This window comes from Carlito syrichta, unplaced genomic scaffold, assembly GCF_000164805.1.
Source record: "Carlito syrichta isolate Samal-C Ts95f unplaced genomic scaffold, Tarsius_syrichta-2.0.1 Scaffold303364, whole genome shotgun sequence".
Taxonomy (NCBI): domain Eukaryota; kingdom Metazoa; phylum Chordata; class Mammalia; order Primates; family Tarsiidae; genus Carlito; species Carlito syrichta.
This window is the reverse complement of record NW_007247460.1, coordinates 209,856-225,289: the sequence shown is the minus strand read 5'-3', so window position 1 is coordinate 225,289 and position 15,434 is coordinate 209,856. Positions and strand designations below refer to the sequence as shown.

General features: G+C 45.8%; 1 protein-coding gene and 1 pseudogene across 2 annotated transcripts in view; both read right to left on the bottom strand.

The window, feature by feature from the left end:
- The window catches only part of ANKS1A (ankyrin repeat and sterile alpha motif domain containing 1A), a 116,753-nt gene that overhangs the window by 64,029 nt on the left and 37,290 nt on the right, over positions 1–15,434 (bottom strand). For both annotated transcript variants that reach the window (XM_008058492.1, XM_008058491.2), the window contains exon 10: positions 8,853–9,439. In XM_008058492.1, the coding sequence (XP_008056683.1) occupies positions 8,853–9,439 (587 nt within the window). The remainder of the gene's footprint in view (positions 1–8,852; positions 9,440–15,434) is intronic.
- Positions 2,775–3,322, bottom strand: LOC103260849 (annotated as a pseudogene).

Sequence of the window (15,434 nt, the reverse complement as noted above, 5' to 3'; positions counted from 1 at the left end):
CAGTCTGTGGTCCCAGCACTTTGGGAGGCCAAGGTGAGTAGATTGCCTGAGCCTGCAGATTCGAGACCAGTCTGGGGAACTTGGCGAGACCTCGTCTCTACAATAAAAAATCAGCTGGGCTTGGTAGTGTATGCCTGTAGTTCCAACTATTTGGAAGGCTGAGGCAGAAGGATCGCCAGAGCCCAGCAGGTTGAGGCCATGGTGGCCGGGCGCATGCCACTGTGACAGAGTGAAACTCCAACTCAAAAGATAAAAAATTAGCCGGGCTCGGTGGCTCAGCCTGTAATCTCGTGCCTTTGGGAGGCTGAGGTGAGTGGATTGCCTGAGCCCGCGGGTTCGAGACCCGCCTGGGCAGGAAGACCTCATCTCTACAATAAATCAAAAAATCAGCCAGGCGTGGTAGCGCATGCCTGTAATTCCGGCTACTCGGAAGGCTGAGGCGGAAGGATCGCAGGAGCCCAGCAGGTCGAGACCGCGGTGGCCGGGAGCGGCCACTGCACTCCAGTCTGGGCGACAGAGTGAGACTCCAACTAAAAAAAAAAATTTTTTTAAAAATTAAAAATTAAAACAATTTTTAAAAAAGATCAAATTTTTCTCATCTGCTTACCTACATTCACTGTCACCCAAGCTTTTGGTCTGGTGTTTTGTTTTTTTTTTTAAAGACGAAACAAAAAAGGGGAGAGGAAAACTGTCCTTTAGCAATTTCACAAGTCCCAAACATCCTTCCCTGGTGTTCATGGTGCCCTCTTGCTGCAGTAAATGGAATGTGGCTGTTCATGAAAGGATGGGGGTGCGGGAGTGGGCAATGTGGGTGGTGGCCTGCTGACACTGCGAGGGGTAAAAATGCTGATGCAGAACACAAACGGGTCAACATTGGCAAAAATGTTAAAAAGGGATAATGAAAGCAAAATCCACTTGGAGGAGAGGCTGAGACGGAAGGGCTAGAAGAAAAGTCTATCCTTGCTCCAACAGTACAGATCAGAATGGAAAGATGAATTAGAAAAGTAAGGAGGAATAAAGGAAAAGATAGGAAGGCGCATGGAAGAAAAGGGGAGAAAAGGTAAAGGGAAACGAAGAAGGAGGCAGGTGAGTAAACAGATGGGGCATCAGCAGTGAGGGAATGGAAGAAGAAGAAGGCGGGGAAAGAGGAAGGTGGACAAGAGGCGCCCAGGTTGGTGGGAGTACAGTGGCGGCAGCAGGGAGGGTGCTTTCAGGTCAGCCCCGATGCTGGCACTTGCCAGTGTGCTGTCCAGTTAGAGGCACAAAGGCAACAAGGGACCAGCAAGGGAGAGCGGGGAAGGAGAGGACTGAACGCAGCAGCATTCTCATCATGAGTCAACTGCAAAGACAGGACTAGCCCCAGCTCATTCCACAATGTGGAGTTTCTGCTGTTAGCACCAAGACCACGGTAACACACACACACACACACACACACACACACACACACACACACAATCTAGGCTAACAAAAATCACTTTATCACTTTAGCCTATAAAATAAGTGAGATTTTTTAAATATGCACAAAATACCTCAATCTTACCAGGCTGCCAAAAGCCAATGGAAATTTAAAGGGTGTTTCATCTAGGATAAAAGTGGTGATTCCTATGTATACCCAGAAACAACTTAAATAGACACTCCAGGCTCCAGTCTGTCCCCAGAGGCAGGAATGTCACATTCTTTTTCAGAGTGGGAGGGCTTTGCTCAGCAAAAAGGACTACACAGCATGTTTGTTTACATAATGAAGAACAATACATACTGCAGAATACTGTGTAGGAAGTTTAGCAATTATCAGTGGAAACTCAAATCTCTTACATCTATCTCATTCTTCTTGCACCCTAACCCCCAAGGGTTAAAAGCAGCCACAGCCTCTACAGAGCTGAACCAATCAGCTTTTCTCTTGATGACATCATGCCTCTAATGGGCCAAAGCTGGAAAGGGCAAAGCAGCCAGGCGAGGGTCTGGGACTAGGCCTGGAAGGGTGCCCTCACAGTTGCTGCCACTTCACTTCGCAAGACAAGGACTCACGAGCCAAGGGTCCCCTCAGTTACCATTTCAGACAAAACCAGGACATTCCCCAAATCCCCGACCACAAATTATTCTCAGCTTATACAAAATGCATACAAAGCACATCCCTGCTCTTCACCCATTTCCCACTTGTTTAATATTTAGGAAAGCTGATTACAAAACACAAATTTATCATTTAAGCCTTTAGCCAAGCTTCAAATGATTCGCATGTTTATGCTAAAGAGACAAGCAGCCTTCTGTGGTTTTCTCTGTCATAAACTTCAATCCCATTCAAGGGCAGGTATGTGAGAGACCTTTCTAACCCCACAGACTTCTTATACATTCAAACCACAATCTGACCAGAAAGCTATTTCTGTTCTTCTTACGAAGCATTTGTTTCAGATGTTAATTGCTGCTGCTGCTGTGTGTATATGCAACACACTGTGCAGGAGACAGAGGATGGAAACATATGTATGGGGATCCTGACACAGGGGCACACAACTGAAAGCTGACAACACCACCAACTGGGTGGAAGGAAAAACAGGTTTCCTTTCTGGAAGTAGGCGAGACTTCGAGCTTTCTGTTTTTTAAAATTTATATTTTGGGGGGAAATGTTTATATTAGTACAGTGAAACTAAATTTTAGAGACACTGTGTATCATTATATTATTCATTCATTATAAAAGAAAGAAAATTATTTACACGATGAAAGATTTCGGAACTTCAGTGGAATGGGCAGCTTAAAACAGCACCTTTTCGTAGTGTTTTGTTTCAGCAGGCATACTTTTCAAGAATGTCACCATCTCTAAATAAGAAATAATCCAGTTGGGTGCAGTGGTGAGAGGATTGCCTGAGTCCAGGGGTTCAAGACCAGCCTGGGCAACTTGGTGACACCTTGTCTCTACAATAAATCAAAAATTAGCCGGGCATGATGGCGTACACCTGTAGTTCCAGCTACTTGGAAGGTTGAAGTGGAAGGATCACCTGAGCCCAGTAGGCGGAAGCTGCAGTGGCTGTGAGCATGCCACTGCACTCCAGCCTGGGCAACAGAGTGAGACTTTGACTCAAAAAAAGAAATAATCCAGCTGTCTAGAACTACTTTTGCATCTCCATATTCTGGGAGAATATCTTTATCTCCTATTTTCACCCTGATTGAAAAAGAGCCCTATCCAACAGCTACTACTGTTTCCTGCAATACTTTTCCTTGAGATTTTTATGGAAGTATATTGTCTTCCTTTAGTTACAGTTTCAGCTGCTCTCCTTTCAAACAATACTTGGTCAAAGACTGGAAGAAACTTTCTAAATGCTTCTCCTGCCATGATTACTGCCACGCTACTCCTACTCTGCTGTTGTGTTTCAAGCTTAATGATGAATTTCTCCTGCTTCTCAGCACCCTGAATACCCAAGCCTTCTGGTTCATTTTCAAATGAAGATTGTTTGTTTGTTTAGGCTTTTTTTTTGAGTTGGAGTCTCACTCTGTTGCTCAGCCTGGAGTGCAGTGGCACACTCATCGCCACCGCAGCCTCAACCTGCTGGGCTCAGGCAATCCTTCCACCTCAGTCTTCCAATTAGCTGGAACCACACTAGGCTTATTTTTTGATTTATTGTAGAGATAAGGTCTCACCAAGTTGCCCAGGCTAGTCTCGAACCCCTGAGCTCAGGCAAAACCTCTCGCCTCGGCCTCCCAAAGTGCTCGGATTATAGGCTTGAGCCACTGTGCCTGGCGATTTTTTTTTTTTTTTTTGAGTGGCGGTCTTACTTTGTTGCCCAGGCTGGAGTGCAGTGGCATGATCACGGCTCACCGAGGCCTTGACCTCCTGTGCTCAGGTGATCTTTCCACCTCAGTTTCCAAAGCAGCTGGGACTACAGGTATCACGACCATATTCACTTAATTTTTTTGTCTTTTTGTAGAGACGTTGCCTAGGTTGGTCTTGAACTCCTGGGCTCAAGTAATCCTCCTGCCTCAGCAGAAGCGCTGGGATTACAGGCATGAGCCACCGCACCCAGTCTCATTTGCAAATTAAGATTAATTTAAAATTTACATACTAGAGTCATGTTTACTGCTCCAGCTCACAGACATCTATGCTTGCTTAGAGTTGATAAAACAGTACTAAAAATGGCTGTACTGTTCAAGGTCCTCACAGGAAAAAGGTGGCACATTCAAACTGGGCAACTGAGGGAGTTTAACAATGGGGTTATTTATACAGGCTTGGGTAGGTACAGGGAGAGCACCAACGGAGGGAAGCTAGTCACAGAGAGGCTGGAAGGGTCAAAGGGAGGAACTGTTTACTAGAACCTAGTGAGACCAGCTATTGGGAGAAGGTCCCTCAGAGGAGTGGTGGCCTTCAGTAGAGGGACACAGCCAACCCAACAGTCCCCTGACCTTAATGCAGGATGCCAAGGCAGGCAGAGAAGGGTAGGACTAAACCTGAAGAGAAGGTGAAAAATGCCCTGCACAATATCTAATGATTGGAAAACAGTTTAAGCAACAACAAACCAACCTTACAATAAAGCCATACAACGGAATGCTAAGCCTTTCAGAATGAAGATGTGAACTTAGATCTTATTGACGCTGCCATGGCAAGATATCCACAACTCGCAGTAATATAGGTAAGAAAAGCAAATTATAAATCAGTAAATATATTAATACCCCAAATTTGGATATTCATCAAGTGCTAATAGAGGTTAACTATGCACAGAGGGATGTAGGTGATTTCTCCATTCCTTACCTACATATTTTAAAGTTTCATTTATGTATAACTTCTCAGTATAACTTCTGTTATACCCCAGGCATCATTAAGACAACCAAGAGTGCTTTGACTTGAATGGAGACCATAGAAAATATCTCCTGAAGCTTGAACTTAGATCTCCTCTTAGGCTGAGCTCTTTTACAGGCAATCTCTATCATTCCCTTGTTACCAAAAATATAATAGAAAATAGGGAGAACGTTAGTGTTAGGGAGAACCACTATCTCAGAGGTTTACTCTTACCAGGGCATCTTTCAGAAATCATGTTGGTCACGGCTGCATTAACCCACTGTAAGGAACAGTCTGTATTTGGAGAAAATGACTCCCAAATATATTAGCTATGCATGTTCCCCGACTATAGAACATCAGCCCAAACAACCAACCAAACAGCCACTGCTGACCACTACGTGGAAGAATATACTTGAAAAATAAACCAAAGAGAGGGCTACAGATTTTTCTCTAACCTCTCCTCTCAGAGAGTTAAGCAGAAAGGCTCATTAATTTCTCAAAGAACATTGGGGAATGCATGTGCTACTTTCCCAAGCTGGGGGGTGGGCTCTTCCATCTCTGTGGTGAGGCAGAGCCATGCAGGAGAATCACCAGTTGAACTCCACTGCTTCCCACCCACTCTGCCACCACCAAACACCAAAGGACCATTAGCAAAGAACTCTGCTGTTCTTAGGGTCTCAAGACACTCCAGGCTTCAGTCCCCAATCTCCAAAGCCCCAGGCACAATCCTAACATTAGTATCTACCATTTAGTCAACATCCCATGCATTCCAGGAACTGTTCTAAGCACCTAAGCACAACGTGAATTGCTAAAAACACTCTGAAACACAGATCTGGCCGTCTGTTTCACAAATAAGGATGAGTGATAACAGTGAGTGTCATTGAGGCCATGCATCCAAGTGGAGTAGTAGGTGGTGCTGGGGCTCACAGCTGGATCTGCTGACTACCGAACCAGGGCAGGTCCGTTGCCCTGCACCTCCTGCTAGAAGCAGGCTGACCAACTCACATGCCACTCCCAGCAACCTGGTGCTGGGCTCCCTCCCTCAGCTTTCCTCTTCTTTCCCAGGTCTCACGGTGAGGAGCTAAGGGGGCCCAAGCTTCTTCAGAGCAGCACTCTCCACCTCCTGGGGGTCTAATGACAACAAGGGAAAAAGAATCAGCAAGCACAGGACGTGGCAATGCAGCCTTTGGGCACTGACCAGGGCTAGGGTGAGAAACCCTCTTAACTAATGCTTATTCTCTGAAAGTCTAACAAATCTTCAATTTTAGGGCCAATCACCGGGGGACTCTCCTCTGAAGTTTCTCTTTAGATACAGATATCCACAAACCAAGTACACTACGACTCAAAAACAATATTGAAGGGCTACACATAGAGGGTCCTATTCATGCTGACTATGTAAACAAGCTCGATCTTCTGAATTCCTTCCAATAAGACCTTAATTAACTTTCAGTGTTTTTCAAATTTAAAATGTAGCAGTGTTTCCGGTGCTTTAGCCACACTACAGAAGTGGCCCACTACACCCAGACCTCAGATAATCTTTAGGTTCACTGTATGCACCTGTGATCTCTAACTGCAAAGGTAGTATCAGCACATGAAACACCTTGCATTGAGATTCAAAGAGTCAGCTGGCTTATGAGCCCACACAGCCAACTTCAATTAAACCTGGCTTTGCCTGGGTGATTTCAAGGTTCCTCTCCAGGAGGAAGTGGTGGAGCCTGTAAGACTGCCTGGCAATGCTGCATGTTAACAGGACATAAATATCCTTTGAAGACTCACCTAGCACTACTCCTCTCAGACCGTGTAAAGGGTCCTGAGATACTGCTTTTATATCAAATCAAGAAGTCATCCTTTGGTATCCATGGGGTTGGTTCCAGGACCCCTGCAGATATCAACATCTGTGGATGCTCAAGTCCCTGATATGAAATGGCATAGTATTTGCGTATAACCTACACACATTCTCCTATATAATGCCTTATTATTATTTTTTAGAGACAGGGTCTCACTTTGTCACCCAGCTGGAGTGCAGTCACTGTGGCTTCCAACTCCTGGGCTCGAGTGAGTTTCCTGCCTCAGCCTCCCTAGTAGCTGGGACTACAGGCATGTGCTATACTTCACACCTGACGAATTTTTAAAATATTTTTGTAGAGACAGGGTCTCACTATGTTGCCCAGGCTGATCTTGAACTCCTGGCCTCAAGTAATCTTCCTCCCTTAGTCTCCCAGAGTGCTGGAATTATAGGCATGAGCCACCGCACCCAGCCCTGCTCCTGTATACTTTAAATCATCTCTAGATTACTTACAGTATCTAATACAATGTAAGTTCTATGTAAACAGTTGTTATATTTTTATTTTTGTATTGTTATTTTTATTGTTTTTTTACCCGCCCCCCCCAATTTTGATCTGTGGTTGGCTGAATGCACAGATACAGAATGTATGGATATGGAACACTGACGACACTCATCTCTCGGCTTCACATTCAAGGGCCTTCTCACTATCTGGTGCAAATTTCACTTTCTGCCCTTATTTCTTACTCTCCCCAGTACACACTCAACACTGCAGAAGTCAAGTGACCTAAGCTTTCCCAACTCCATGCCTCTGCTCATGCTGTTCTCTCCACCCACCTCTTCATCCCACTAGCTTCAATCTAGGTTTAACCACAACACTCGGTCTTTTAATTTCATGTCATATTCCACTGCTCAGTTATCTGTCCTGAAGTCCCTTCCCGCCCCTCTCACATCTCCTGTCTCTACCCACCTCGACTGATGTTTTCCTCTCTTGACCTCTCCTGCCATTTAGAGTATATTGCACGTATCTTCATCCTACTTTTAAACTTATCCTATAGTTAACTGTAAATTAGTAAAACTCTGTTGAAAAACAAAGGTGCAGCATATGTTCATTCAAACACACATACTCCTGGTGTAATCTCCTCCTTCCACTGCCAGCGCTCCCAGCTCACTCATACATGATGATCTCTACTAGGGGCTAGGAGTCCAGTAGAGGGTCACCAAATCTGTATTTACTAGGCAATGGAAATCTTCTTTTGCATGGGATTTCTCTGTCTCTGACTACTCAGGGCCCTAAACCTCTCTCCTCTGGAGACAGTGCCAGGACTGCCCCGCCTTGTTCCCTCACTGGAAACAGATTGGCTTTGGTTTACATAACTTTGTAACAGCAACCCAAATGGAGTTGAGTAGGGCATTAAGTCTACAGATTATTCAAATGGACATGCCAGCTGTAGTGTTCCCTCCTCTTGAAGAGCTAAATGTATCTCTTGAAATTGTTTCTGAGAGACAGACATAGTCCCTGTCAAAGGCAGCTTCCTCCCAGAAAGAAGCTTGCAAGGGTGGCACTTCAACATTCCTGGAGTGTTTACCAATCTTTGAGAAGCACATTCTTCTGCCCAGCAAGACATGCCATAGGTCACTGAAAAATACTTGGGCACATATTTCTAACTACTCTGTAACAATGGTTATGAAAAAATCTGGGCCTCTGACTCCAAATGTTTTCTGCTCATTAATCTCTCTTTTTCCTGAACCACCTAGCCCTCTGCCTGACCAACCCAGGAATGAGGGACAGCAGGACACTTCTGCTGGAAGAAGCTTTTGGCTCAGGGGAGCACAGTAACAATAACCATGGGGGAGCAGGGAATAGAAAAAAACCCCTCTGATCCCCTTTCAGCAGTTTCTCCCCCATCCTATCCCTCTTCACCTACCCCCCACACCTCCAGGCTAAGGATCTTTCTTCTCGCTTCCTCCCAAAGGACTGACAGGAAGTACTTCCAGCTCTTCTTAAGCATGTTCAGGGTGAGCATGCTTCCCTCCATGGGGCTGATGGGATCCAAGTATTTCCAAATAGCATGTCATTTCTAGGAACTGCCCCTCCCTCAGCCCTGCTCTGCTGGGGCCTCCACCCTCAAGCTTAACCATTAATGGACCTGTCCACTGTGACCCAGGCTACCTGGGGCTTGCCTTCCCTCATAGTTGTCAGAAACACTCTAGTCACAGCGCAAAGGAACTTGGTCCTGGGAGTCGGTACACAGGGGAGCTGTGGTGGGCTGTGGCCAGCCCAACTCTGTGATGTCATGCCAGCCTTACCTCATCCCACTCTGAGGCAAAGGAAGGTGACTTCTCCAGTCTCTTCTTCCCAATGCTGCAGTTGGACAAGGACTCACTCCGGCTCCCCATGGTAGTGTCCTCAGTGGGTGAGCAGGTCAGGAGATCAGAGTCAGACTTGGACAAGCTGCGGCTGAGTTTGAGTTCAGCTTTGGGTTTGCTGGTGGGAGGGGCTCGGCTTCTTGCCCCGCTCCGGTCTCCTTCCTCAGCACCACCAGGGTGCAGAGATGCCACGTGAGTCAAAGTTGCAGGGTGGGATCGGCTGTTGGTAGTGGGTAGGCCTGCCGGGCATCCCACTCCCTTGCTCTGGTCCGGGACACTGGGCTGGGAGGCTCCAGGAGTATGCACATCCGTCTTCTCCAGCTGCATGCTGGTCTCGTGGCAGGCACCCTGCTGGGGAGACCCGTCTGGATGACTCTGGCTAGTGGCAGAGAGCAGCTGGAGAGGGTCCTGCCCCACCTCACACACTGGGGAGGAGCCGTGGAGGAGACCTGAGAACTGCTCTGGGACCTGCCCGTCCTGCCCCTCTGCAGAGTCCTGGCTCCGGCTGCTGCTGCTCCGCCTGTAGTCTTGGAGTGGACAAAGAGATAGAGAAATAAAAAATTAAGCGTGGCAAAAATCAACAAAGTTCCAATGCAGTGAGTGTATAGCAGAGCAGAGGAATTGAAAAACAGACACAGAGAGGAACTCGGTAGGCTGCGGAGACGGGGAGAGGAGAGAAGAAAAGAGAGGAAGGAAGAAAACAGTTTTTGTATTGTTCTTAATGCTCAATTTGTACCCAAAGTCAGAGCATTTATGAAATTCCAAACACTGGCCTGATTAATGCTATCTGGCAGCCTTCCCTGTTGTTAGGTTTCTGTTAACATTAATGACCAGACCTTGCTATATAAGGCGAGAAGAGTGCTAACTATCCCCTACAGAAAGGACACGGTGAGGACAGAGGACAGAGCAAGTGAACATGGAGTAGAAGCAAGAGAGCGCCAGTGAGCCAGCACGCGCAAGCAAGACTCACTCCTGGAACATCTGATATATTTCCATAAAGGCCAGAGTGTTATTTAGAGCCACCCGCCCTCCCTTCCTCTGGCAAGCAGCAGCAGAGAAAAAAAAAATGGAGGTCATGATCCACAACCTGCAACTTCTGGAATTTCTTAACTGAAAGTACAAAACAAAACAGCAGAGAAATTACGCTTCCTTCCTCAGAGTGGGCCATTCAGAGGTCCACGCCTCATCCTTCCTTCCGCAGAAAGCACAAACCTTTTCTTTTTCTTTTTTTTAAACTGAGAATGCATGCATCTTGCTCCTTCCAAAGCCTCCCAGCTGCTCGTATTTGTTTAAGTTTAACCTTAGTTGATCCACTGAAAACAAAACGGTCTAACTTGTCAATGCCAGGAAGACATTTGCAGTTCTCTCGAGACTTCCCTGACATCCTAGAAATCTGACACTACTAGCTCACAAAGCCAACTACTACTGTTCATCAAATACCTCTGCTCCGAAGTAGCATAAATAATTGGCCAAATCGTCAGCACCACACTGGCACACCCAAGAGCTTTCCTTGCATGAACTCAGTCCCATTAAAGATTTTAATCCACCTCATCAGGGTAAATAACAACACTATGTCCAGCACTAGCTCACATTCCAAATATTCAACTTTCTCTTCTCTTCAAGTGTAATCTAAACCTATACCAAACAATTCTCTAAGACGTCTGCCCAAAGTTCCCAAGAGCTATTCATGAGATCAGAGTATCTTAGAACCAAAAGTTGAGGCCAAGTTCAACTATTTTTACAGGTGAAGCATCTACGGCCCACAAGCCTTTAGTGATTTACCCAAGGTGGTGAGGGAGAAGACTTTAACCTAGGAGTCTGCAGATCTGGCTCTGATCCTGGCGGTGCTGCTCTCTAGCTGTGTGGCCTTGGCAGTGGGTCTTAGTGTCTAAAATTAGTGGATTGGGCTGCATGATATTTAAAAATCCCTTTAATGTCATGATAGTGATGAGAATCCAAGTCTCCACGAAGCTGTGATGGCGAACTTCTCCTTGGGGTTGCTAGAGACCTGCCTGAGTTCCTCTCCTGCTGCTGCCTGCACAGCACCACTTTCCCTCATCGTGCCTGCAGCCCCAAGGTCCTTTCTTGAAGCTCAGTTCCGTAACTAGAAGGGGTGCTCAGGTGAGGAGTGTGAAATGAGCAGCACTTTATAAACACGATGTGCTAAAACAGTCTCCAATGCCCATACCCAATGCTAGTGTTGCACAACACTGGTTCACCCAAGGCAGCCTTTAAGGAATAATCCCAACGCCCAGCTCTCAGAATGAGCTCAGCTCCCTGAGGTCTAAGCAGACTGAATTCCACCTACCACTCCCACCCAACCCTCTCCAGAGGAGTGGTTCAGTCTCCAGTCTGTTCAGCTTTTGGCAAGGCTACCAATTAGCTGCACTTTATGGTTCTGATCACTTATCTATAGGAGCCCAGAAACATGAACTTTGGCGTCTCCCCCTCTACACTTGACCGTTTGGGGACTTTCACACCCCAGCTCACAAACCCTGCACCCTGAAGGTCATGTCCCAAGTAAAGAACAAGACCTGAACAACTTGAATCATTTCTCTAGGGAAGAAGACATGTTGAGTACAAAAGAGTTCCATCCAGCTTAACTGAGACCCCGTGACTCATGGCTATGAATATCACACATAATAATTGGCAGCCAGAACAAAGCTGCCCAGTGGTGTTGCATGGAGGGGCACAGAGTGGATGACATATGATCTAATGGTGGTTCAGGCCAATAATACTTTGTGGGAGAAGCTCATGGGAGAGTCAACCAGGTTGTAAAATTTGCTATCTCTAGGACCATATTCTAATGACCAACTTCCTACAGATCCTGGCCCAAGGTGCAATGTCCCTCTGACTGCATTTGAATGAAAGTAGAGGACTTGGGTAAAGGAGCATAGGCTTCCACAGCACTGCATCAACTTCTAGCTTCATATTTATCAATTTTGGGGGGGCGAGAGAGACAACAAGAGAAAAACACCATAGCTCAGAACTGGTGGTTGGCCTGGCTCACACTGCTTGGGTGAACCTCAGAACCCAGGCCACAGAGAATGTTCTGACTGCTGCTGTGGGAGCCAACAATGCAGGCCCTGTCACACAGTCACCCATTCATGCTAGATATCAATGAAGAAAGAGACGCAGATGCCAAGAACTCAATACCAGACAGATGCCAGGGGAAAGGAAGTGGGTAGAAAAAATGGAAACTTATGGAGGAAGGAAATATGTAGAGGAAGAATAAGGGTCTAAGGGTCATAATCCTATCACAGAAACCATAATCCGCCAATATTTTGCAGAGTATAAGAAATGATGGAAAGAGATTCTTATAGTTACATAACTTACCCAGGCAATTCCTAGGAAAGACACCTTGGTATCTGAAAAGCTTGCCAAGAATCTAAGAACCTCAGGATCTTAATAAGCGGGTATTCTCCTTCCTGTAAAAAAAACTATATTCAAAGCTAAGAACAATTTCTTGTGTGTGTGTGTGTGTGTGTGTGTGTGTTGGAGTCTCACTCTGTTGCCCAGGCTGGAGTGCAGCGGCATGCTCACAGCCACCACAGCCTCGACCTGCTGGGCTCAGGTGATCCTTCCACCTCAGTCTTCCAAGTAGGTGGAACTACAGGCAAGCACCCCCAAGCTTGGCTAATTTTTTGATTTATTGTAGAGATGAGGTCTCGCCATGCTGCCCAAAGTGCTGGGATTATAGGCGTGAGCCACCGTACCTGGCCCTACAACTGATTTCTTTGCAAATTCATGGGTGGGAAAAGAACTACTCAATGGGTTCTTCCTTCTGAAAGTCAGAATAATGTAAGGTCTCTTAGGGACAAGGTGCTAACAATAAAACATACTAATCAAGAGGCACTTCTTGAGCAAATTACCTCTTTGTGTCTTAGTATTCTCATCTGTAATTCTGGGATCTTAATTTTTGGATTGTTGTGAGAATTAAATTATACGTGTAATGCATTAAGAACCATGCCTGGCACATGCCAAACTCTCAATAGATGTTAATCATTGCTATTATCCTTCATGCAGGATCCATTACAACAAACCCTGCTCACAGATGAGACCAACTCATTCTCTGTTCCTCACAGGTCTCACAATGATCATCAAAGACAATGTACACAAAAGTAACTTGTAATATATAAAGCACCTTACAAGCATCCATTACCTTCATCTTCCTTACAACCCTCAACAGCAGAAAAAAGGGACAGAAGGAGAGGACTGATGTGAGAAAAACTGAGTTGGGCCAAGGATTTGTTCCTGTGCTTACTCACTCCATCAATCAGCATGTACACAGTGTCTGTGTTCAGGGTGTACCTAGGTGATACCTCAATGGACTCACCAGCTGTTGAGGGAGACTGGCATACACAGAAATGGCAAGAAGGCAAAAATGAATAGGTGCTGTAAGGAAGGTATAGACCACATGCCTGGTGGGCAGAAAGGGAAGCATGATTACTGTGAAGCAGGAGGCTTCTCAGAAGAGGTGGCTTTTGAGCTGGGCATTGAAGGAGAAGCAAGACTTTGCCAGGCTTAAAGAGAAAAGGAAATACATTCAAAAAGGCAGAGACATGAACCTCATGCACGGGGACTAGCAGAGTCGCAAGAGAACCCTTTGGCCTGAGGCCTTATCACCTGATGAAAATCGTTTATGCTTCCTACTGCAGACCTATGCAGCTTCCAACACCCCCACACTGCCCTCAGCTCTTCTCACAGCCTGTCCTTCCTGAAGAGAAACACAGAGGTAATGGCACTCAGGGAGGGGCAGCTGTCTCATACTCTCCTCAGCTGCTCTGCTGAACAGGACACAGCAACGTGCGAATACCCACTCGAATTCTGATTCATTTTCCTTGCTACTGAAGCACGGGGTCTTCTGTGTTGCATTTTAATTACTGCAATGATCCATGGGGATGTCAAGGGCTTCTGAATAATAACATTTATACATTTTCAGTCACCCCTGCCCATTTAAATTAGGGCTGAAAACTGCAGCTCATGTCAGGAGTTGCTAAAAATCAAACCTCAGGTCCAGAGGAGGAGGCCAGAGTACCTAGTTTCCCAAACTGTTCTGCTTTCTCTGTTTCATAAGGACTGGAATCCTCCAACTGCCTAGGCACTATGGTGAGCATCCAAAACCATGAGTCCAGGAGATCTCCTAAGGACTAGCTGCTTTTAGAGGGTTACCAGAAGGAAGGTTCTGACCAGGTTATGCAGACATTTGCTGAAGACTGCGATCTGATATGACAAATAGACTGAGGGTCCATCCTGGGCCACAGCAACCTGAGAAACAGAACAAAAGATGGACTGGGATTCAGGAGGCCCAAGCTGTAGTCCCAACCCTGTAACTTTTCCTCTCCAGGTCTCTTTTGAAAAATGAATGCCTGGGATGCCATTCATTTAGCATTCACTTATTTAGCAATCTCGAAGGCTTTGTGATTCAGTATGGCTTGAATCTGTGATTGGATGATCTATCTGTGGCCTCTTCCAGTCTAAGAGGTTAAGAACATGAATAGCAGCAGGGCTTCTGATGAAAGCCTCATGGTCCAAAGCACAGGCTCTGGATTTGGTCAGAATAGAGCTTCGGTTCCAGCTCTAACACCTAACCTCTCCTTCCTCATCTACCACACAGGGACAAAAATAGCCCCTACCCTGAAGATTTGTCTTGAGATATGTGATGACATAATCAATGCAAATGAACTTGGCAAAGCAGCTGGCCCATAGGAAGCATTCAGTAAATGATAGCTGCTATCATTATCATCATTTTTCATTTACAGTCATTTCTAAACTCAGCTCATCATGCTAACACTGCACACAGAGGTTGGTTTCCTTTCTCCTGACTCTGCAAAGGAGACTGCATTCTTCTGAGTAGCCCTGTTAAAGCAGGCAGAATAAAACTTAAATGCCACGGAAGGTCAGTGGTCTTGCAAGTGTGGTTCAGGACTACATGGCCCAGTGGAGAATCCTCAGATAAGGAACCTTTGTACTCACCTTGGTGCCTGTAGGTACAGTCCAGCTTTGAGACTTAAGACTGTTCTACAATGACTTGGTCCTGATCTCCTCATTACCTAACATCTCCTCCATTTCCTTAAACTCCCCCTAAAGAGTCTGTTCACTGCCTGTTACTGGACCTCTGCCTCCCAAACTTCACTGTTTTTCAACATACCGGCTTTGTTCACATCAGTTTCCAACCAGCCATACTATTTAACCATACTAATTTAATAGCACAGTTGCCGTCTTTGTTCCCCTTGATCTTCTGCCAGCTCCAGTACTGGGTATTCGTAACCATTTGCTTTCTCTTCTCCAGTTGCTGGAATGTTGAGCCCTGTTAAATACTCAAGAAACAACTGACCAAGTCCTCTATCAATTCATCTAACTCAGCTGGCTTCCAAAATATACCACTAACTATTCTGTGCCAGCACTGTGCTGAACATTTTCTTTTTAATATTCACAACTACCGTGAAGTGGCAATTAGTATCTCCACTCTTCACACGTAGAAACTCAGCCTCAAAGAGGTTAAATGACTCCCTAAATAAA